The 23,939-nt window shown below is 44.8% G+C and overlaps 1 protein-coding gene across 1 annotated transcript in view; it reads left to right on the top strand.

Moving 5' to 3' along the window:
* The window catches only part of LOC135201639 (sec1 family domain-containing protein 2-like), a 238,259-nt gene that overhangs the window by 173,177 nt on the left and 41,143 nt on the right, over positions 1–23,939 (top strand). The window contains exons 10-11 of the mRNA XM_064230729.1: positions 6,899–7,088; positions 7,212–7,317. Coding sequence (XP_064086799.1) covers positions 6,899–7,088; positions 7,212–7,317 — 296 coding nt within the window. The remainder of the gene's footprint in view (positions 1–6,898; positions 7,089–7,211; positions 7,318–23,939) is intronic.

A 23,939-nucleotide genomic window follows, 5' to 3' on the forward strand; every position in this document is an offset into this window, starting at 1 on the left:
CAGGTTGGGGGCCACATAACAAGGGAGTTTGTGGTTTGACTCAGTGGCGAAGAGATCTACCTGAAGCCCCGGTACTAGTTGACAGACCCAACTGAATGACTCCTTGTCCAGGGACCACTCTGACTCCAGCGGAACTGAACGTGATAGCGCATCTGCTACTGCGTTTCTTACTCCCGCTAGGTGAGTGGCTGACAGGTGCCATTTGTTCCTGTCTGCTAGTGAAAATATGGCTATCATGACATGGTTCACGTGGCTTGACTTGGAGCTGCCCCTGTTGATGCAGTGTACTACCACTGCACTGTCCAGCACCAACTTGATATGAGATTTCTTGGCTGGATGAAGCTTTTTCAGGGTGAGGAACACTGCCATAGCTTCCAGTACATTGATATGAAGCTGGCGGAATGGTAGGAACCAGGTTCCCTGTACCTTTTTGTACTGTGAGTAACCGCCCCAGCCGCTTAGTGATGCATCTGTGTGGATCACTAAGGCCGGCGGAGGGAATTGCATCGGAATTGCCTTTGACAAATTCTTGATCTCCGTCCATGGGTGGAGTCTCTTCCGTAAGATCGCCGGTATAGGAGCCAGTTTGTCCTGGGATCTCTTGTTTGCTCTTGATCGCCAAACCCGGTTTATGTCCTTTAGTCTGGCTTTCAGTAGAACGTCCGTTACTGAAGCGAATTGGAGAGAACCCAAGATTCTTTCTTGGTTCCTCTGGGGCGTCTGTTTGCACTTGAGAAATTGTGTGGTTGCTTTGGCTATTTCTCTCCTTTTCAACGGCGGAATTGATAGAGTGTGGGAGTTCAAGAAGTCCCATTGAATTCCTAGCCACTGGAAGCAGGACTCTGGTGTTAGCTGGGACTTGGTTCTGTTTATCTGGAAGCCTAGATGTTCCAGAAACCGGATTACTTTGACCGTTGCTTTGCGACATGCTTCTGTGCTTGTGGTCCACACAAGCCAATCGTCTAGATAGGCTACTAGCATTATTCCTTGAGACCATTAGTTCTTGAACAACTGTCTCCGCCAATTTTGTAAATACCCTGGGGGCTATGTTGAGCCCGAATGGCATTACTTTGAAGGAGTAGGCCTGTTTTCCTAGCCTGAAGCCTAGGAACGAGCGGAAGTGCCTTGCTACTGAAACATGATAGTAGGCATCTGTAAGATCTATAGAGGTGGTGACGGCCCCACGGGGAAGTAAGGTCCGCACCTGCGAAACGGTCAGCATCCGGAACCTGTCGCAGTGAATGAATAAGTTCAGACGGGACAAGTCTAAAATTATTCTTCGCTTGTTTGAGTCTTTCTTTGGCACGCTGAACAAGCGACCTTGAAATTTTAAATGCTTGACTCTTGACACTACTCCTTTTTGAAGGAGTTCTTGGGAATACTCTATCAATTCCGCTGTTGGTTCCTGATAAAAGGTGTTGGATGGAGGGGGACCTTTGAGCCAACTCCACCCTAGACCTTTGGACACAATGGTTTGGGCCCAATTGCTGAACCTCCAACGGTGACGAAAGAGGTACAGTCTCCCTCCTACCTGGGGATTCTCACTGGTTTGAGGAAGGGCGTGCACCACGTCCTCCTCGGGAACCCCTGCCTCGGTTGGTGGCTCTTCTGCCGCCTCGTTGACGGAAGGCGCCTCTAGCTCTGCTACCCCTGCCAAACCTGTTGAAGGCTTGAAACGACTGGTTTTCAAACGCCGGGTTGTAAGCAGGGGAGACAGTATAGGAGGCTGAAGCTTGTGCCTGATGTGGTGACTGTGTCAGCAGCACAAACTGCTGTTGTGGCTGCGCCTTAGAGGTTGAAGGTTGCGGTACCTGAGGTACCGGAACCACTTGTACCAGAGTCTGTTGTTGAGGGGCCTGGAAGGACTGGAACTTCCTAGGCTTCTTCTTTGACTTGGGATTTGATCCAGCGGACTCTGGTTTTCATTTGGAGACGAGTCCCCAGCGAACTCTTAGGCTCTGGTTGAACCTGACCGCCTCGCAGTGCACTTCGTTCACTACCGAGGCCGGGAAGAGGTCAGTGCCCCATATAGATGAGGCTAATAGCTTGTTGGGCTCGTGGCGGATCATGGCCTCCACCAGCACATGCTTCCTACAATTCCGTCTAGCTATGACGAAATCATACAAGTCACATTGCATTGAATACAATAGTGACTTGGCGATGATCTTAAATGACGGTTCTTCTCCGTAGATTAGAGCCGATACTTCTGTCATAACTAGAGAATTGAGGGACCTGCAAAGTCTCATCCTGGCGTCATATTCAGTTTGAATGAGGCCTTCAGATAGCCTGGGTAACCTCTCGCTGAACAGCGTGATGGTGCAGTCTGGCTTCAGTTTACCTACGGAAAAGGTGGCTGGAAGGTCTACCCAGTGATCATCAGTTCCGGGGAGCAGGAGGGAAGTCAGTTCTGCCTCCCAGAGCTGGGGCATAGGCTCGTCTTTCATTGCTGCCTGCAATGTCAATTCTGCCACCTTAGACGTGAACGGTATGGGCGTTTCCTCGTCTACAATGAAGATTATAAACGGGCTCTTGAACGCCGTAACCTTGGTGTTAGTGCATTGCCACTCCTCAAGGTTACATAACCATGCCTGCTGGAAAGGATCACTGTTTCCTTCGGGACCTTGTCTTCCCTCCTCATAGCTGCTTCCGTCAGGCAGACATAGCCCATGAAAGGGGGCTGTAATCCTTCTGGATAGAACTCAAAGTCCTTAAACCTTCGAGTTCCGCAGCCCTCAATCGTAAGCATGCCATCCACGAAAGGAGCATATGAAGCAACCCTCCATGGGTTGTTCGGCGTAAAGGGAGGAAGGGTAGACGAGTCCAGCATTAGCAAGCTCTGAGCTGCTAGGCCGGACTGTGGAAGTTCTGTCAATGCGTTCTCTCAGAGACCCGCAGTAAGGTTCTCCTGGGTAACTAGTTTATCCGAGATGGCTTGGATAGACTGCCCTGATGCCTCTAAGGAGGAGGATAATTGGACGAACATTTCTTGGAACTTGGATTGCACCAAGTTCCCGACCATGCTGCCCATCTGCAGCATAATATTTGCTGAAATATTAGCAGAGAAAACGTCAGGGTCAAAGGAGGAAGTTCTACCTCCTCCTTAGAGACCTTGGATCTGGCCCCTTTTGAGGTGGACGCCTCAGGGTTGTAGGAGGAGGGCTGAGCCCTCTCCTTAGAAGTCTTAGTCCTAGACCCTTTAGAATGGGAAGCCAGTTTAGCCTTGTCAGCCCCAGGATGGTGAGCCGGAAATTTATGGACATGGCTGGTACCTGACTTAGACAGGGACTTCTGAAGCGATTTAAAGTCTCGCTTGCCTTTGACTTTAGGGATCGCCAAGGTGGACTTCGCCCTGACCGACTGAAGTCCCCCGGTGAATCCCTGGAAAGAGGTTGAAGTCGAAGGGGAAGAAGCTCCAGATGGGCTCAAGGAAAGCCCTTGAGCCCCTACAGTACCTGCCTCACAAACACTCTTATCGTTACCCATGCCTTCAATAGCCATGGGCTCGAGGTCCAAATCCAGAGCAGCTACTTCCTGCGCGACTTCTTGCATGGACGCCTCCTCCTGGGGCTGAGCGACCGCCTCTTGAATGGAAGCAATCAGGGGAGCTGCCACTTCGGGGTCCACGGATGACGTGCTCTTCCCAGCGGGGAAGATGAGAGTGGCCATCTCCTTAGATAAAATATAAGGTTGGCCCTTGGCAACGTTACGGCCAAACCCACCAACCCAGGCCTGCAGGGTGGTTAAAGCAGTCTCCTGGACCGCTTGGACGCCCTGAAAAAGAGGGTTAACGTTAATACTTAAGACTAACCTAGGTTAAACCGTAACTTATTCTAAAGGTGAACTCCAGAACGCCACCTACCTCAGAGGAGACTTGGTCTACGAGCTCGTAGCAAATGAGGCAATTCTTGTGGTGCCATACCACGGACTCGTTAAGGCGGATCGCGCAGGTGGAGTGGGTCTGGCAGACCTCATGCCCACAGGGGTCTTGGAGGACAGCGTTGCAGCCAGCCTCCATACAATGGGTGACCTGTAAGTGAAATGATACATGAGTATCACCACTAACCTTCCGGACTAGGTCCGTGGTTGTGATATGCCATGACGCCGGAGTACTCCGGTGTTAATAAGTAACATGGTCCAGTCTCGACCTGCTCTTTAGCATGTACTGTGGTGAGGCATCCGGTAGGATTGGTAGGACAGAGCTTGAAACAGTGTGTTTCCGGTGATGCCAGAGATCAATTTTATCACTGAATCAGGATAACCACCTATTCCATACGCCGGAGCAAGGAGTAGTCCGAACAAGCACCGGGTGTGGAGCAGGGGGAGACCAGGTAAGGAAGTTACACGGCGGAGTTTGACAACTCCGCCGTAGGGTAACTTAAAACTAGAACAAGGTGGGGGATGATCCCTGGCGGGGTTGGAGGACTCCGCCAACAAAACTTAAACTAAAGGCAATGGATGTTATTATATGTAAAAGAACATGCATGCAACATAGCGTACCCTTTAAGGGAGGCCGGAACCTCCACAATAATCAACCATACCAAAGTGGGCCTGGCTACGCCAGGGTCCTGCATCCACCGGAGCGGGGAGGAGATGGTGACTAATGATAGGGAAACGCGACCCGAGAGCCGAGGAGAACCGAGCTCCACCGAGCCTGGTGGCCAACCGAGGCTCGGCTGAGCAGGGCTCCCCCCTACTCCTCTGGGGAGAACGGCAGGGTAGCGGGCCAGCTCGCCGAGAGCCCTCCAGCCACCTCCCCTATCCCCCTTGAGGGGGGAGGGGGAGGGTTTGCTTGGATCGGCTGCCTGAGACAGCGTGAGCGAGCATCCCTCCCCCAAGGTGGGGGGAAGAGGGACTGGAAGGGTCGGAAGCGGGGTGGCATGTACGCGGTCGCCTGGAACTCTCTCGGCCGGGTGAACATATATGCGGTGAAAAAGGCCAGGCGATTGAAGGAGGCCTATAGGCCAACTGAAGCTGTCTCAATGAACATGTAACATATAAAATAAACAACCTATCCTAACACGGGGAGAAAGGAAGAAAAGTGAGATGAGAGAGAAAGAGCAATGTCCTGGAGAAGCTGGGCAGAGCCAATCGAGAAGGATGGGCAAGCCTGGCAACTCCGAGCAGCTAGCCTTCATGCCGTGACGAAAAAACGCGGGGCAGGCGGCCAGGGTGGCTCGAGGACAAAAGGGAGAAGGACCAGGGTCCTTCGTACAAGGGCGCCTAACGAAGAAGTAACCTAACAACTAAAAGATACATGCATGCATGAACATCTGGGCTGAAAGGTAACAACGTAGGCTACGTACCGAGAGCGTGTGCTCGGACAATATCCCCCGTGTGGATTAAAATAACAAAATCGTCAATAAACTGCATTACTGATAATCATAGGAAGGTACTGCTAAACAAAGAATTGAGCCCAAAAGGTATGGGGGACCAAATGGGACACGAAACAAGGTAACACGAGGGAGCGAGCCGAGTATGGCGGCGCTGGAACGGCGCCGCATGGGACGCCGACATAAAAAAAACCTAAATAATTTGGTTAAACGTGCCAAGGGCAGCTCCTAAATAGTGTCAACCATTAATAGCAGTACTTAACTTGGATGCAGCAATAGCTTGACGTTCCATGATGATGGTAAGATAAATTCCAGGGAAAAACACAACACAGCAAAGAAAAACGCGTGCAGCGTGGGTCGTGCTATCAAGGAATGACGTCAGAGGAGCTAGCCATAATGGTAGCTGGTAGTGGGCCTTAGATAGGCTCCTCTGTAGATGAGGGATATTGAAGAAGGATGAGTCTAAATGGCAAAGGACCTCTGGTAGTGGTTTCACTTGCCCCAGAAACCATACCGACACCTTAAATAAAGGAGAGAGAGCCAGAATACTCTGGCATTTCCACACTAGCTTTTTTCTCTGGCATTCATAGCAATATTTATACCTTAGAAATGAGTGCTAAAGGAACAATTTCACAGAGCGACACAGGCTGAGCCCAGAAATAAGGTTTTCTTAGTTTACAGCCCCTGAGAAGTTTAATCCTAATAGGCAGCAAAGGGAACAAATCAAAATCAAGCAGGTAATCTACCAATACTAGGTATACAAAATCTAGTAATAAAACAATACTGCTACATATTAGGCTCTGGATAAGTACTATTAGATGTTGCAGTAGTAATCATATTTATTTGTTGGTTAAGAATGTTTCAACTGGAGAATAGGAAGCAAACTTTGACATGCAGTTAGTGAGAGAGAGAAAAGAATAGTCCAACCATTTCAGTTTTCCAAGGCGGTGTTGATGCCAAAATTAGCTCTTGAACTGCTAGGTGACAAAGGAATCTTTCCACCTCACTCCTTGCCAGAGCAACCAAAGAGGATGTCAGTTAGACAAACTAAATGCTGCAAAGAATAGATGTTCATTTGTCCCTAGTAAAAAAAACCTCCAATGTTGGGGCATGTCTCACAGATGTTTGAAAGACAGATCTTTTACCATTGTGACACAGAGGGTGGGTCCAGTCAACAAGAAAAGAGCTCTTAGTGTTTCTAGATCATGTTCTTTGTACTTATGTAAAATTATAAAAGCAGTAAATTTAAAATCTTAAGCCTGAAGTCTTCTTATTCTTGACAGTGAATGTGGATATGGCTTTAAAAACTTCAAGTTTATGAAAATATATAGTAAAATTATGAAAATTAAATACATCTGGAGATTTTGTTATTTTGTTTTTCAAGTACGTATATTGGTATATATGTCCACAAATACATAATTGAATGATTGTTTCAAGAATTATAAGATTTTGTAGGCCTTAAATAGTCTCCATTCTTTTTAGGCTGTATTTCAATTTCAGTAAATAATATATTACTATTTACTGCATAGGATACAGTATTATAATTCTATGAGTTTGAATACTTTCAGATTTTCCAGTTACTAAAGACAAGGAAAACCAGAGGTGTAACTTTAGACGACATTTTAGCAATGATGGTGTACGTTGTTTCATTAGGGGGTCCTCAGGTTTTTACTGAAAAGGATGAATATCAACTTACAAATCTCCTCTCTCATGCTATTGTGGAAGAAAAAAATCTCTCAGAAACCCTTAAGGAACTTGGTAATTATAATTATTTTGTGACGTATTTTTATAAACTAAAGGGTTATGTATATGTATATATATAATTTGTTTATATCTTTTTAGACTGAAATCAGCAATGTGAAACAATTTCCATTATTTCAGTTGGCGAAGAAGTGGTAGATGAGGTGTCAGCTTTAAAGGCAGCACAAAACATCTCAAAGCAACTTCATGCCATTGCAGTCGTTAGGGATAATTTGAAAGTCTACAGGTGAGTTTTTGTGATCTTTTATTGTGCTCTATATTTTTCCAGTTTTCTCACTAAGTTATCAAGTACTAACTGGAGAATGTTCAGACTAAATCCATCTCTTGTGAAGAATGGAAAGATTCATTAGATTCAGGGTAATTGAACCTTAGAAGGGTAACTCATCTAGATTGGTGCGTAAATTCATTATCTGGAGGTGACATAATATTTTCAACCTCATTAGGGGCATCATTAGTAGTTTGGAATTCCTTGGATAAAACATTTTTTATTGCAGTGTCTTACCGAACAATTATACAGCTGTAGGTTCCCTACGAATGGCAGACAATAGATTCAAAACTTCCGCGGTGGCGCCACCATCGCTGATGTAGGTGACGTCATCTCCCTCCACTCAAGGGAGCTACAGGTGCAACTGCCCAGGTAACATCAATTCGTTCTCTGGCTTCTGGTGAACATCGGTGGTCGGTGCAGACTTTTTTCTTCATTTGTTGGGAAGTATTATCTTTCGAATATCGGTGAAGTATTCAACTCCGTGTTTGTAGGATTGAAGCTGAATTTCTTTTCTGCAGTTTTGTGGTCTTACCATCATGTCGGACTCTAGTCCTTCAGTAGTTAAGTTTTGCGCTGGAGGGTGCAAAACTAGGTTAGTTAAATTAATTTATGATTCGCACACTAAGTGCATGAAGTGTAGGGGTTGTGAGTGCTCTAGAGATTCTACTTGTGATGAATGCAAGGATTGGAGTGAACAACAGTGGAAAGTTTTTGTTTTTCACTCGGGGAAGATAATTAAGGATAGGAAGAGGAAGGCGGCTCTCAGAGCTGAAAGTAAGTCTAGTTTAGCTTCTTCTGCTTCTTCTATCGAACCACCTGCTGCTATTCCTTCTCCTTCTCCTCTTATTATGTCTCCGATCTTGAGTCCTCCTACTCCTGCTCCTGTAACTCCCTTGCCAACTTCCCGTGGAGTTTCTCCTGACACCATTGCCAGCCTCGAGTCTAAATTTGAAAAGAAATTTGATGTATTAGCTAATACGGTTATGCAGTTAGGTTTATCTGTAAAGTCTTTCATAGAAAAGACTTCTAGTGAAGCGAAAAGTGTCAGTGCAGTGCAATCTGAGGGGGTAGCTGTTTGTCCCGATAGTTCTCCTAGACGAAGGTCCCTGTCCCGCTCCCCCACCTTGGGGAGAAGACATACTGGAGGTCCAAGGGAGACTGTCGGGGTTTGCCCACAGACGCTTTCTTCCGTCGATCCTGTGGTGCGACAGCAGGATTCGACTAAACACCATTGGAAAGGTGTGTCGTTCGGTAACCAGTTATTGACAGAGTCGAGTGATTTGTCGCCGGTTAGACGTCGTAAGTGGCGTGATTCTTCAGCCTCACGTCCGTTGAAGAGACTTTCAACTGAAGAGGTGTTCTCTCCGCCCCCTGTGAAGAGGAACAGAGAAGTAGATAGCTCTCGCCCGTCGTGTGGCGTAGCTACATGGACTTCGCCTCGTATTCTTACAACAGTGACAGCCACCTTCGACTCGATTGTGGAGCGACCGATTCTGAGTTCGTCGAGATCTTCGACTCATCAAACTGTCGAAAGTTTACCTTCGACTTCGCATGCGACAGATAATTCGACTGGTGCGAGACCTCCGGTGTCGAAGTCCACGACCCCAGTAGCTATGACTTCAACTCAAGAAGACAAGAATCTAGTTCCTTTACGTCGACAGTTGCAAGAGCTGATGAACTGGATGAAAGAAAGCAAACAATGTACGAAGAAGAACAGCAAACAATGTACGAAGAAGAACAGTGAGTCGAATCAAGAACCATCTCTGTCGCCTATCTCTTCGGATGACGAGGATGACTTAGAAGCTGACTCTATCCCTCTCTCGTGCTATTCGAAGCTTTTACGCTACCTTCTGGACATGTACCCGGATTACTTTGTAGCAGCCACTCCCAGGTCGCCTGCTTCCATCTTCCTGATGAGAAGGAAGAATTTCGATCCTCTTCTCCCGAAGCTTGTACTTTCCAAGGCTGCTAAACATTTGCTTCGTGATATAGAAGACTGGTTGAAGTTCAAGAGAGAGCTCTGGAAAGCAACTTTCGCCTATCCTCCGTCGAAACTTGTTAAGAAGAGGTATAGGTTCTACGTTACCGGAGAAGCCCCTCAATGGGAGTGTCTGCCTCCTCCCAGGGGGACTTCTCTGGTCTGGTGGATGCAAATAGGAGGTCCGCGTTTGCAGCAGTTAAAATATTCTTTACATCGCCCGAGTTGGACCATTTGGTAAAGAATATTTTCAAGATTTTAGAGATTATGAGCTTCTTGGACTGGACAATTGGAGCCCTCGCTACAAAAATAGAGGACTGCCCTACTCTCCAGGAGGACCTGGCATTGGACTGGCTTGGGGTTTTGTCATGTGCCGACAAATCAGTTCGGGATGGTTGCGATGAGCTGGCCTCTCTCTTTGCATTCGGGACTCTGAAGAAAAGACAGCTCTGGTGTTCTTTTGTTTCGAGAGGAGTCGCTTGGCCTCAGAAGTCCGCCCTTTTGTTTTCTCCTCTCGACAAGGATCATCTGTTTCCCGAAGAAACAGTGGCCAAGATACTTTCCGCACTGGAAAAGAAATCTACTAATGACGTGCTTGCTCAGTCTTCTAAGCGAGTTAAACCCTCGACTGTGACGACTACCACCTCGGAATCACCCTTGCAGAAAAAACCCTTTCGAGGGGGTTGGTCTAGGCCGTCCGTCAGGCCTCGATTGAATTTACGACACCCGACCAAGTCCTTGACCAAACCCGACACGAAATCATCCAAGTGATCCTCCAATCCTTCATGCTCCGGTAGGGGGCAGACTGAGCCTCTTTTGGGAGGAATGGAGTCGCAGAGGGGCAGAGCCCTGGGTGACCCAAGTTCTCCGGTTTGGTTACTCCATTCCTTTCAAAGACACTCCGCCTCTATCCAATGTTCCCATCGCATTACCCGCCTACTCTTCAGGCTCGGAGAACTTTGTAGCCTTAACCCGAGAAATAGAGAGACTTGTTCAGAAGGCTGTCATAGAGGAGATAAGCAACAGACCATCCCCGGGGTTTTACAACCGTCTATTCGTAGTCCCCAAGTCATTGGGGGATGGAGGCCCGTACTGGATGTATGCGCACTGAATTTGTTCATTCAGAAGACCAAATTCAATATGGAAACGACTCGTTCGGTGTTGGAATCCCTTTGCCAAGGGGACTGGATGGTATCCCTGGATATGCAGGACTCATACTTCCACATCTTAATTCACCAGGACTCCAGGAAATACCTTCGGTTTGTGTTCATGGGCAAGACCTACCAGTTTCGAGCCCTTTGCTTCGGCCTCTCGACAGCACCGCAAGTATTTACGCGAGTGCTGACTCCTCTGGGACAGTGGTTACACCTCCTGGGCATCAGAGTGTCACTCTACCTAGACGACTGGCTTCTCCGCTCCTCTTCGGAAAGTCAGTGCATGAAGGATCTCAAGAGGACTCTTTCATTAACTCACTTGTTAGGTCTTCTTATAAACGAGGAGAAATCTCAGCTAATTCCGACTCAGAGCATTCTCTATTTGGGGAAGACTCTGAACTCTCGAGTTTTTCGGGCTTTTCTTTCACCAAAGAGAGTCCAGTCGTGTCTGGAAGTAGTACAGGACTTCCTGGACCGCAAGTCCTGTTCCGCCAACCATTGGACCAGTCTGTTAGGAACACTAGCTTTGGTGGAACAGTTTGTCTAACTCGGAAGGCTGCACATGAGGCCCATACAATTCTTCCTGAAGGCCTCATGGTGCAGAAAGACGCAACCGGACTTGACAGTATTCTCGATTTCAGACGAAATCAAGGAGGACTTAGCGTGGTGGCTTTCAAAACCAAGACTGGTTGAGGGTCTTTCGCTTTATCTGCTCCACCCAACCCTTCAGTTCTTTTCAGACGCCTCTGACGCAGGTTGGGGAGCCCTGTTGGGGAAGAACGAAACGTCAGGGGAATGGTCGGAAACGCAGCGCGCTCTTCATGCCAACATGAGGGAGCTATTAGCAGTGTTCCTGGGACTTCAGGTGTTCTCTCATCTCGTGACGGGACAGGTGGTAGCAGTTCAGTGAGACAACTCTACAGCACTTTCCTACATCAGGAAACAAGGGGGAATGCGCTCCGTCACCCTCTACTACCTTGCAAAAGATCTGCTTCTGTGGGTAGAAAAATTTCAAGTTACGCTGATCCCTCGATTTGTTCAAGGGAAAATGAATGTATTGGCGGACGGACTAAGTCGCCGTCATCAAGTACTGCAGTTAGAATGGACTCTCGATGCGAAGGTGTGCCTAGACCTATGGAAACTTTGGGGAAAGCCGATGGTAGACCTCTTTGCAACCTCAAGGAACAACCGCCTTCCGCTGTTTTGCTCTCCAGTCAGTCGATGCAATGTTACTGGATTGGTCGGGCCTGGAAGCGTACGCCTTTTCCCCGTTCGGCCTAATAAGATAGGTGCTGAACAAAGTGTCATTCCACAAAAATGTTTCTCTGACACTAGTCGCTCCATTCTGGCCAAGGAAAGAATGGTTCCCAGATCTCCTCGACTTGCTCGTAGACTTCCCCAGACTTTCCGTTAAAGAGATGTCTACTCAGACAACCGTATTTCGAAAGATTCCACCAAGGATTATCCGCTCTGGCACTGACAGGATACAGACTGTCAGGAGTCTTGTCAGAGCGAAAGGTTTTTCGAGACGAGCTGCAGAAGATATCGCGAACTGCAGAAGAGATTCTTCTAACAGGCTATACCAGTCTAAATGGGGAGTGTTTCGAAAATGGTGTAGACAGACTAAAGTCTCTTCTTCTGAAACATCTGTGAGTGAAATAGCTGATTTCCTTCTTTTCTTAAGGGACGTTAAGCGTTTAGCGCCTTCGACTATTAGAGGATACAGAGCGATTCCGGCTTCAGTTTTTAAACACAGAACTAGACCTATCCACGAATAGTGATCTTTCCAATCTAATTAAATCGTTCAAGACTTCCAAATCGTCAAAGGGCTGGATAGCATGGAATCTCTATATAGTTCTTAAACGGCTTTCGGGTCCTCCCTTTGAACCGTTACTTTCTTCGTCTATGAGAAATCTCACCAAGAAGACGTTATTTTTAGTTGCATTGGCATCAGCTAGACGAGTTAGCGAGCTACACGCGATGGACAAAAAAGTGGTATTTTCTCAAGGCGACACAGTTTGCTCCGTGGAGCTCAATTTTCTCGCGAAAAATGAAAACCCTTCTAATCCTTGGCCACGTAACTTTGTTCTCAAGAACCTGACAGACTTGATAGGCCAGGAAGAAGAAGAACGGCTCTCATGTCCCGTGCGGGCATTAAGATTTTACCTCCGCAGAATGGAGGAGATTAGAGGTCAGTCGAATCGTTTGTGGTGCTCTGTTAAAAATCTCTCTCGTCCCCTCTCAAAAAACGCTATTTCCTTTTTTCTGAGAGTTAATTGTCGAAGCACATTCTCAAGCTAACAACGCAGTGTTTCCTTTACTGAGAGTGAAAGCGCACGAAGTTCGAGCGGTAGCGACTTCCCTCGCTTTTCGACACAACTTGTCGCTATCCGCTATCGTCCAAAGTATCTTTTGGAGGTCTAAATCTGTGTTTGCTACGCATTATTTAAAAGAAATCGAGACAGTGTTTGAAGATTGTAAGTCTCTCGGTCGACTTTCGGTAGCTGGCATGGTGTTGGGAAAAACGACATAGGGGGTTGCTCCCTCTGTTAGCCTATGTTTCGCCTTGTACCAAGGTTGATGAGTTAAAGGGAAGTCTGGGGGTACAATGTACCTGGAGTACTCACCAGTCATTTTAGTGTTAGTTTTTGTGGGTAAAGATTTTTATTTCGGTGTAGGTGACAGTTTTTCATGTTGGTTATTTCTGGTCTTAGCCCAGGGCAAGGACAATATTTTATTGTATCTTCGTTGAGTCAGCGGTGAACACCATGACTACGAGGATCTTCCACTCCATGTACAGGCACCCATTGGTCATACTCCAAGCCTTCTACTAAGTAAGATGAGCACTGACCAGAGGCAGTATTCTCTCTTACAAGGTAAGGTACAACAGGCACTAACAGTGCTTTTGGGTATACTTTATTTTCAAGAATCATATGTTATTTTTAAATTAAAACTTATATCCACAGCCCCCCATCCTTGCAATGGGTAATCAGCTGTATAATTGTTCGGTAAGACACTGCAATAAAAATGGAATTTTCATTATAAAATGAAATTTTATTGCATACTTACTGAACAATTATTAATCAAAGCCCTACCTCCTCCCCACAGGTGGATGGCTGGGCAGAACGAATTGATGTTACCTGGGCAGTTGTACCTGTAGCTCCCTCGAGTGGAGGGAGATGACGTCACCTACATCAGCGATGGCGGCGCCACCGCAGAAGTTTTGAATCTATTGTCTGCCATTCGTAGGGAACCTACAGCTGTATAATTGTTCGGTAAGTATGCAATAAAATTTCATTTTATAATGAAAATTCCATTTTTATAGTTTCTCAGGAGATGCTTTTATGCTGAACACAAATTTTCTTTTTAAGATTAGTTAATTTTCTTTCTCTGTGCTAGATCATTTATCAAAATCCATGGGTAAGTGGGTAAGTGCGCAATCTTTGTTAGCTAGAGGTGATGAGAAAATCTGATTAATATAGACAGAGGTAGTGAGCATTTTATGCAGTCTTGGAAGGTATATTTGGAGATGGGAAAATCTGTGACATTGAGTACAGTGGATCCCCGTATTTGTGTTCTCAAGATTCGCGGATTTCTCTATGGACCATATCTACCCATTATTCATGGGAAATTTGCATATTCGCAGTATTTTTTTAGAAATATCCACAAATTACTGTATTTTCATGGAAATTTCATGATTAAATGCACTTTTTGTGATAAAACTATTTAAAAAACCTAGTACAAGCATTTTTAGCGGGTTTTTATTGAGTTTGAACCAACAAAATAAGGCAGTTTTTAGTGTTTTTATAAGGGTTGTAAGTATTCGTGGATTCTAGCTATTTGTCGGGGGGGTGGGGGGCTGGAATGCATCCCCCGCGAATACAGGGCATTCACTATATGTGATCTATATGAGATCTAGGAGGGGTACCACTTGCTAAGTGCCTTAAACAGTGCGCTGTAATACAGTAATGCTAAAGATTCTCTGCAGCATCCCTTCAGTCACCAACTACATTATTTTTGCCATCCATTTTTTATATGTATCCACCTTTTAACCTTACCTTACCTTTATTTATGTGATTCACTAAAGAATGAATCTTTTGGGCAAATCCCAAGAGTCGATAGGTGTGATGTGGTAGTCTCATTAGCAGCCTCTGGTTTGTAGGCAGCACTTTTAGTAATATTACCTGCATAATAGTGATTCACTTGCTAAGAATAGTAAAAATTAATAAAGAATTTTTCATATAACCATTTTCTTGTGGTGGCCAAAATCCAAAGTAGTGCACTTTCCTGACATCTCAAAAGTAAAGGAGTAGTACTTGCAGCTTCTACTTGTCTGTGTAGTATGTATCCAGTTCCTTCAGCACCTTCATTGGTGGAACTGGCATTCTCTGCTTAGTGTTAACCTGCTATGACCGCTTAGTGTTAACCTGCTGCAGTGTGGATGGGTAGGAAGGGTGGGTACTTTTTAGTATACTTATTAAATAGTTTTGCATATGAAAAAGGTAATTTTATTCAAGTTACTTACCCAGTAACTACATAGGTAAATTTTGAAATTTGTGGGTCGCACTAGTTTTTTGTTTTGAGTAGGTAACAATGACTCTGCCCACTTTTGGGGAAAGTAGAACAACTTAGCAAAGAGCTCAATTTGTTTCTGCCAGCTGACATGAATATAGTACGTGGTTGTTGGCTGCAGCTTTGTTTTGAAATTCTTGTCTTTTGTGGTTGCTTGTCATCACAATTGGTGAACTATTTTCATTTGTTAGCCGATTTGGCATTATTTACTAGCGATGGGTTCTCTCTAGAAACCTGGTTATCGATTTTTTACTATTTTGACTATTTTACTATTTTTTACTATTTTGTTTTTTGGTAGAGACCATGTTGGACTCAAGTTCGGCTTACTTTAGGTGTTGCATTAAAAGCTGCAATAAATGCTTATCTAAAGAATCTATAGACACATTGTGCACAGATTGCTGTGGACAAATTTGTTCATTTGACTTAAGAAATTCAGAATGTAGTGACTTGGACAGTAGAAGTGGAAAACCTTAGAATCTCATTTGAAGAAATTGGCTAGTGATTCGCATGTTTGTATTATTATATTTGCCCCATTCCCAGTTCTCTTACTGTTCCATCTTATGCATCTGACTCCCATGCTTCCGATCCTAACCCCATTGCCAGTCTAGAAGGTAAATTTTACAAACAGTTTGTGGTTTGTTTAATTGGTAGAGACCATGGAACAAGTTGGTGCCCCAGTGAAAGTCCTCATGGACAAAGTGCATGTGTCAGAGCACATTGTAGTGTAAAGTGTTGGTGAAGATTTAGTGGAGGAGGTGGCTCCTCATCCCACTGATTCTCCTTGACAAAAGTCACTGGCATACTCTCCAAAACCTGGGAGGCGTCAAACTGGTAGCCCAAGGTCTGTAGGGTCTGCCCTTGGGCAGTCTCCCCCTCGGTTCAACCTGTTGACGTATCCCAGGTTGCAACCGAGAGCCATTGTAAAGATCTCTCTTTGGGTGTGCGTAGTTTATCTAGTTCAGGGGATTCTTTCCCCCTAAGCGACAGTGGCACTTAATGAACAAGTCTTGCCCTTTGAAGAGACGTGTGGTACGTAGATATGACACTCCCTCCGTCAGTGCCTGTTAAGAAGCTTAAGGATCCTGAGCCCCAATTGTGCAGTCACTGGGACAACCCAGAGCATTTTTCGTCGGATGCCTCTTGAATTCTGATGCTCCTTCAGCACCGAAAGATCATCGTCGTCTTTCCAGGATTGTATCTTCATCAGAGACTTGCAGAGCAGTCAAGCTTCTGCTCTTCCTTCAGTGTCCTCATGCTTTAGAATGCTCTGAAGCACTCATGCTGCCATTAGCAACCGAACTTCCAGTAGCCCCTGAGCACCTGCTTGCTCCTGATTGTCCAGAGGGAATCAAGCACCCATTGACACCCAAGCTACCAGATTTTTTCTTTTGCTCCTGTACTTCATGCTTCTGCTGTGTCGACATCAGTGGGTGTAATGGTTATGTACCCTCCTTCTTCAGTAGGAGCCTCTTCACTTGTTCAGGAGTCCGTTGCTGGAGATAAGAGCATTGATCCCATTCAGAATAAGCTAGATAGCATTTTGTGCTTATTCAACAAAGCTCCTTCGGTTCCCCAAGCACCTGCAGATTTACCACCAATCCCCTCTGAAGAAGAAGCTATAGGGGATCATGAGGCCCCATTTCAGCTTATGCTTATCTTTTGAGATTTCTGCTGGCCACGTTTTCAAACTTCTTTTCACCAGCAGCACCGTCTTTACCTGCATTACCTTTTTTCTTGGGCATGCAGGTTACTGGAGATGGTACTTTCGTCATCAGTGAAGAAGGTCAATGCAGTACATAGACAGATGGCTTGCAGGACTGCCTTTGGCTTCCCTCTTTTTAGGTTATCCAGGAGAAGATACCTTTCAAACGCTACAGGAAAAGCACCTTACCTGGGAGTTTCTGCCTCCTCCCAGGAAGACTTCTCGGTGTTGGTAATTACTGCTCAGAGTTCAGCCTTTACTTCAGCAAATAAGTCCTCATCAAGATTGTCCTCTCGCAAGTGAGAAAATCATCCTCCGAAATCAAGTCAGAGCCAGACTCCAATTATTTTGGGAGTGTTGGAAGAAGGGCATAGAGCCTTGGATAGTAAACATCCTGAAAGAGGGTTAAATCATAGCCCTTTTCAAAGAAGCCTTCCTTAGTTAGTCAAAATGCCTGTCGTATTGAAGGTTTATTCCTCAGTATCAAAGATGTTTTTGGGCCTTGTCAGTGAAGTTTCAGCTCTTGTTGAGAAAGAGGCCAAAGAGATACTAAAGGACACCTCTTCTCCAGGCTTTTACAATCTCCTGTTCATTGTCGCCAAGGCATCAGGAGGCTGGAGGCCCAACTTGGATGTTAGCGCCTTCAATGTCTTTGTTCAGAAGACAAAATTCAAGATGGAGACAAACCAGATAGTCCTGTCAGCCATAGAGCAGGGAGATTGGAGGACATTCATAGACATGCAGGATGAATACTTTCATGTTCCGATCCATTCGGACTCAAGGAAGTTCTCAGGTTTGTCTTTGAGGGCAGGGTATTTCAGTTTCATACCCTGTGTTTCGGCTTCTCAATGGCTCTACAAGTGTTCACCAGAGTTCTTGCTCCCCTAGAAAATGGCTTTGTTTAATGGGAATCAGGATTTCCCCTCTATCTCAGTGATTGGCTGCTTCAAGCACAATCGGAGACTCAGTGTACGGAGGGCCTCAACAAAACTCATCTTTTAGCATAAGATTTGGGCATTCTTATCAACTCACAGACAATTCATTATTTAGGGATGATGATAGACTCTCAGGATTTTCAGGTTTTTCCCTCCCCGAAAAGGATAGTCATGCCTAAAGATGGTAAACAAGATTCTGTCAATCAACAAATGTTCAGTCAACAGTTGACTGAGCCTTCTAGGCACTGTCATCGATAGAACAATTCGTCTCCCTAGGCAGGCTCCATATGAGGCCCCTGCAGTATTTCTTAAGAATCAGTTGGAACAGTGGACTCCTTCACGTTTCCTGTCACACCAGAGGTAAAGGAGGGTCTTCTTTGGTGGAACTCTGTAAAGAGATTGTTGGAAGGGAAGTTTTTACTCCCTTTGAACCCCAGCCTGAACTTCTCAGATGCATCAGATCTGGGTTGGGGTACCCTTCCTGGGGGACAAGGAGGTATCAGGTACTTGGTCCCAAGAACAGAAATAATTTCACATAAATGTAAAGGAATTAAAGGCAGTACATTTAGGCCTTCAATTCTTCACTCCAGAAGTGCACAAAAAGATAGTAGCAGCCCATTCAGACAGCATGACTGGTCTTCTCCTACATCAGGAAGCAAGGGGAACTCACTCTTTCTCCCTGTACGAAGCAGCAACAAGAGATCTACTTCTTTGCTCAGACCAGATTGCTGCACTCGGATTGTGACTTGCTTCATTCAAGGGAAGCTCAACGTCCTGGTGGATGAGTTGAGCCACCAGAAACAGGTTCTCTCAAAAGAGTGGACTTTAGATCCTCTGGTCTGCCAGGATCTGTGGAAAATTTGGGGAAAACTGATGGTGGCTCTGTTAGCTTCTTCCAGAAATGATCGGCTCCCTCTGTCCTGTTCGCCAGTCCCAGATCCTCTAGCATGGGCAGTGTATGCAATGTTGCTAGACTGGTCGAACAAAGAGCTTTATGCTTTACTGCTGTTCAACATGGTCAGACAAGCGATCAACAAATTTCGATCTCACCAAAACATCTTGATGATCCCCTGTTTTGCCTAATGAAATAGTAGTTTCTGGACTTCATCAACCTGTTAGTAGATTTTCTGAGGCTGCTTCTACAAAAACTTCTGCCGTGGCATTCTTCCTTAGGGACATTTTTGTGGAAGTTCACACCTCAATTGAAGAGGATATGTTTCTGATTTGCAGAGTCAATGTTCATGAAATTAGAGTAGTGGCTACTTTGTTGGCATTCAGATGCAATTTATCTCTCTCTTCAATATTGCAATAAACTTTCAGAAATGTAAGTCGGTATTTGCTTCGCATTACTTATGTGAGATTGAAACTATATACGTATGATGACCTTGACATAAGGTGTTGATTCGTTGGAGAGCCTGGAGGTATGAAGAACCTGCTGGAGTACCCTGCAGCCCTTTTATGGTAGGGTGGTGCTTGTGTTATTACTATTTTTTGAGTATAGGTAAAAGTTTTTATTCTGGTTGTATTGTGGTACTGAGCCTTGGGCAAGGGCTTAGTGCTTTTATCTTTGCTAGCCATCGGAATTGTCCTTTGCTGCAAAGTACTCACTGAAGTAGTAGGTGGTCCACAGCTATACCACCATGCCACAACACGATGAGTGCCAACCAGAGGCAGCATCAACTGGCAGCTACTCTCTTATCAGGTAAGGAAACAACAAACATTTTCTTATTGTTGGCAATATTTTTTCTGTTTTCTATTCTTAAATTCATTACCATTTATGTTCTGGGTTAGAAGTGTCCATGCAACCCACCTCCTGTCAATTTGGGAATCGACCATGTAATTACTGCATAAGTTACTTAAATAAAAATGACATTTTTTGATAAAATTAAGTTTTATTTATACATAATCAGTAAATAATGACATGATTGGCGCTCTCCCTCCGTCCCCTCGCATGGACGTTAAGGGTCATAAAACAAACTGAGCTCTTTGCCAAGTTGTTCCCTCTCTCCAAAAGTGGACAAGGTCATTGTTACCTACACAAAACAAAAAACTAGCGCGACCTGCAAACTTCAAAATTTTGCAGCCAGGCGAGCTAAACTCTTAGCTATGTAATTACTGCGTAAGTATAAATAAAACTTAAATTTATCATAAAAATGTAATTTTCATTTTTATAGTTCAGTTTGTTTTAAAGCAAACTATTACTATACAATAGCCTGAATAGATGTTTAAGTGGGACAGCATAAGTTCTGAGGAGATTGCCCTAGTCTAGAAAGTACTTTTTATGTTGATATACTGGGCCAGTAACTGTGTTGACTGAGAGCATCCAACATAAGTTTTGGGTCTAACTTAGGGTCAGGACTAGACTATGGCATTATTAGTAAGATCATTGTTGTTACTTACCTAACTTTTTGTTTTCCACAAGACGTATAAAAAATCAGTAAAGAGGCATTGGTTGCTGTAAAGGTGAGGCTTAGGAGCAGGTTCCAGAGAAAATCTACATTTACGGGTCAGATTATGACACAACTGAGCGTGCAGTCATAATCAGATTTGTATTAATCCCCACATTCTTGAAGGCCTTAGAAATTGATGTGGCTCTCACCTTGTGACCCTTGATCTTGAAAGATATCGTAGACTCTAAGGTGGAAGTATAAATATGCTAAATAATCTGTCTTAGGTTAATGGATATAGACACAGTGGCACCTCCACTTAACGAACCTCAACTTACGAGTTTCATTATTTACTAGATATCTCTTGAGTCAAATAGCATAATTGCGTGCATATATGTACGTGCATGCATTTTAAATAAGCAGTCATGTTACAGTAACTCATTGTTAATTAACACAAAAATAGTTCCTTGCATGGATTTTTTTTGTAATCGCACAATGCATCTTTGTTCCCTTGTGTGAGCAAGTGCTATGTTGCTGGAGGGACAAATATGTCGGCCATCCATGCCTTGGGGACTTTCACATTCCAGCTGGCAGGATTGGGATTTTTTGTTGCTTTGTGCCTGCATGGTGGATAGGGTCATCATCACAGTAGGTTATCATCCATTGTTTACCGACCCGTCTGAGAATTATCTAAAAGGGAGACATAGGTGAAAGTGGTGTTTTCTCTTGGAGGGGAATTATGGACCAGGCAGTAGCTGGAGAAGAGCAAATCTGTCTTGGAATAGCATGTGATACTGAATTCAGTAATGCACAGGTTGTACATATAACTATTGAAACCACTATTCAATAGCATCAGTGACAGGCTAAGAAAACAGCCAGATTCTCATGTAAGGGCATTTTGTTGTGCAACTGGATCCATATAGGAGTGCTGGTACATTCTCCTACATCATTAACTCATGTATTGAAGACAGGCAAGTACTGGCAAAGCATATAAAAACATTTCCATCTGAGGCAGATTGAGATCCTTAGAAGCAGACAGGTTCTCAGTCTCCTCCAATACTCAAATTGCAGTTGATGACTCACATTCTGGAAACATCAGAGAGGAAAAAGAGGATTCTGCAACTACCTGTGTAAAATTTACCCAGATCACCCTTCTACACCCAGGGATGCTTCTTGCCTAAACTCAGAACAAGCTCAGTTCTCTTTGACAGGAATGATGTCGGGGACTCCTATGGCTTTAAAGACAGACCATTGTATGATGTTGCCATCATAAGAGAACTTGGGAGAACCTGACTAATCACAATAAATACCTGAAAACATTGTCCCACCCTTCAGGAAAGCCAGGGTACTTTTAATGGGAATCAGTACTGCTTGCTACCAGTTATTTTGACAGAATAATTTTGTACAGACTTCACATGCATACAACACTAGTTGGTGTGACTTCCTTGTGCTGTGGCTTAAAACTTCCAAAGAGACTTCTTGGAAGGAATCTCAACACTTGCTACTGGGCACATTCCAATACTATACTACGACCTTCAAGAGATGGTATTTGAGCACAACCTGCTCACAAATTGTTCCAAGTGGAACAACACTTTTTATGGGGTGAGATGTCGTCCAGTGACAATGCATTTGGTTCAGTATGTCCCATTCTTTTTAGGATACTAGCAGTGATCACCATCTCCACCTGGAGTTCCTGTACTGCACTATCTAAGAAGAGGTTGACCTCTGCTTCCGAGTCCATCAGGGCATCTAACACTCTAGATGGAACTTCAGAGAAAGTGACAGGGACAACCATGAGTAGTTAAGTTCCAACTGGGCTATATTCACCTTGTGAAGGGTTCATATGGCTGCCTTAGATTCACAATCATTAGTGGAGAATTCAGTCAACAAACCATAAGTCACTGTCGAGCTCAGCATCTCACATGTAACAAGTCATTAGTGACCATTGGTAACTGTAGCCTTGTCTGGTCTTGGTGTCACCCTAGAAACTGCAGCTTCTGGAAATCACTGGATTACCGGTCATGAAAGGTTGAGAAGCGCCTCAGTCACGTGGTTGGTATGGTGTTGGCGTCCCACCTCGGTGTTCGCGAGTTCGATTCTAGGTCATTACATTGAGGAGTGAGAGAAGTGTATTTCTGGTGATAGAAGTTCACTCTCGACGTGGTTCGGAAGTTACGTAAAGCCGTTGTTCCCGTTGCTGAATAACCACTGGTTCCATGCAACATAAAAACAGACCATTGTATGATGTTGCCATCATAAGAGAACTTGGGAGAACCTGACTCTAATCACAATAAATACCTGAAAACATTGTCCAACCCTTCAGGAAAGCCAGGGTACTTTTAATGGGAATCAGTACTGCTTGCTACCAGTTATTTTGACAGAATAATTTTGTACAGACTTCACATGCATACAACACTAGTTGGTGTGACTTCCTTGTGCTGTGGCTTAAAACTTCCAAAGAGACTTCTTGGAAGGAATCTCAACACTTGCTACTGGGCACATTCCAATACTATACTACGACCTTCAAGAGATGGTATTTGAGCACAACCTGCTCACAAATTGTTCCAAGTGGAACAACACTTTTCATGGGGTGAAATGTCGTCCAGTGACAGTGCATTTGGTTCAGTATGTCCCATTCTTTTTAGGATACTGGCAGTGATCACCATCTCCACCTGGAGTTCCTGTACTGCACTATCTAAGAAGAGGTTGACCTCTGCTTCCGAGTCCACCAGGGCATCTAACACTCTAGATGGAACTTTAGAGAAGGTGACAGGGACAGCCATGAGTAGTTAAGTTCCAACTGGGCTATATTCACCTTGTGAAGGGTTCATATGGCTGCCTTAGATTCACAATCATTAGTGGAGAATTCATTCAACAAACCATAAGTCATTGTCAAGCTCAGTATCTCACATGTAACAAGTCATTTGTGACCATTGGTAACTGTAGCCTTGTCTGGTCTTGGTGTCACCCTAGAAACTGCAGCTTCTGGAAATCACTGGATTACCGGTCATGAAAGGTTGAGAAGCGCCTCAGTCACATGGTTGGTATGGTGTTGGCGTCCCACCTCGGTGTTCACGAGTTCGATTCTCGGCCATTCCGTTGAGGAGTGAGAGAAGTGTATTTTTGGTGATAGAAGTTCATTCTCGACGTGGTTCGGAAGTCACGTAAAGCCGTTGGTCCCATTGCTGAATAACCACTGGTTCCATGCAGCGTAAAAACACCATACAAACAAACAAACAAACAAATGAAAGGTTGAGTGGCTCAGGCCTCTGCCTTACTCATCAAAAGGGCACTGATTGGAAAGCTCCAGCTTGAACTACTATGGTTATGGCTCCAGTTGTCTTAGTGGCACTGGTCATGGTTGTGGCTGTTGTTAGGGAGCTCTGGTTGTAGCTCTAGTCACTGGAATATTTGTGGTTATGAAAGTTGGAGGGGCTGTGACTAGGACTGTTTACTAAGGTAGTCTCTACCCCTTGGAAAGGGGAATTCAACAATGTTAGGAGTTCCTTTAAAATACCAAGGAGCAGTTCTGATTGTTGGTCTTGATGTAGCTTTGTGAATCTGTGCCTCAACTGTAACCTGCATCAGTTCGCAAGGCAATGGTGAATATTTTTTGGTTCTTGCACGGAATCATATTACCTTGGCAGGAGCAGAGTGAGAGTAGGAACAGTAGTCTTTGGTTTCAATTGTCGTAGGTGTTCTAAACTGTTCACCATGTACCTCTGATTTAGTGAGTGTGGCATTTGCTTTGGGAGCAGTAGCTATATGACTTGGAGCATCACTGAGTGGCTTTTGTCCACAGCAGTAGTGAGAGCAGCTCTAGGCAGTGGCACTGACTGAGTTGCACTGGGC

Source organism: Macrobrachium nipponense, chromosome 28 (genome assembly GCF_015104395.2).
Source record: "Macrobrachium nipponense isolate FS-2020 chromosome 28, ASM1510439v2, whole genome shotgun sequence".
Classification (NCBI taxonomy): domain Eukaryota; kingdom Metazoa; phylum Arthropoda; class Malacostraca; order Decapoda; family Palaemonidae; genus Macrobrachium; species Macrobrachium nipponense.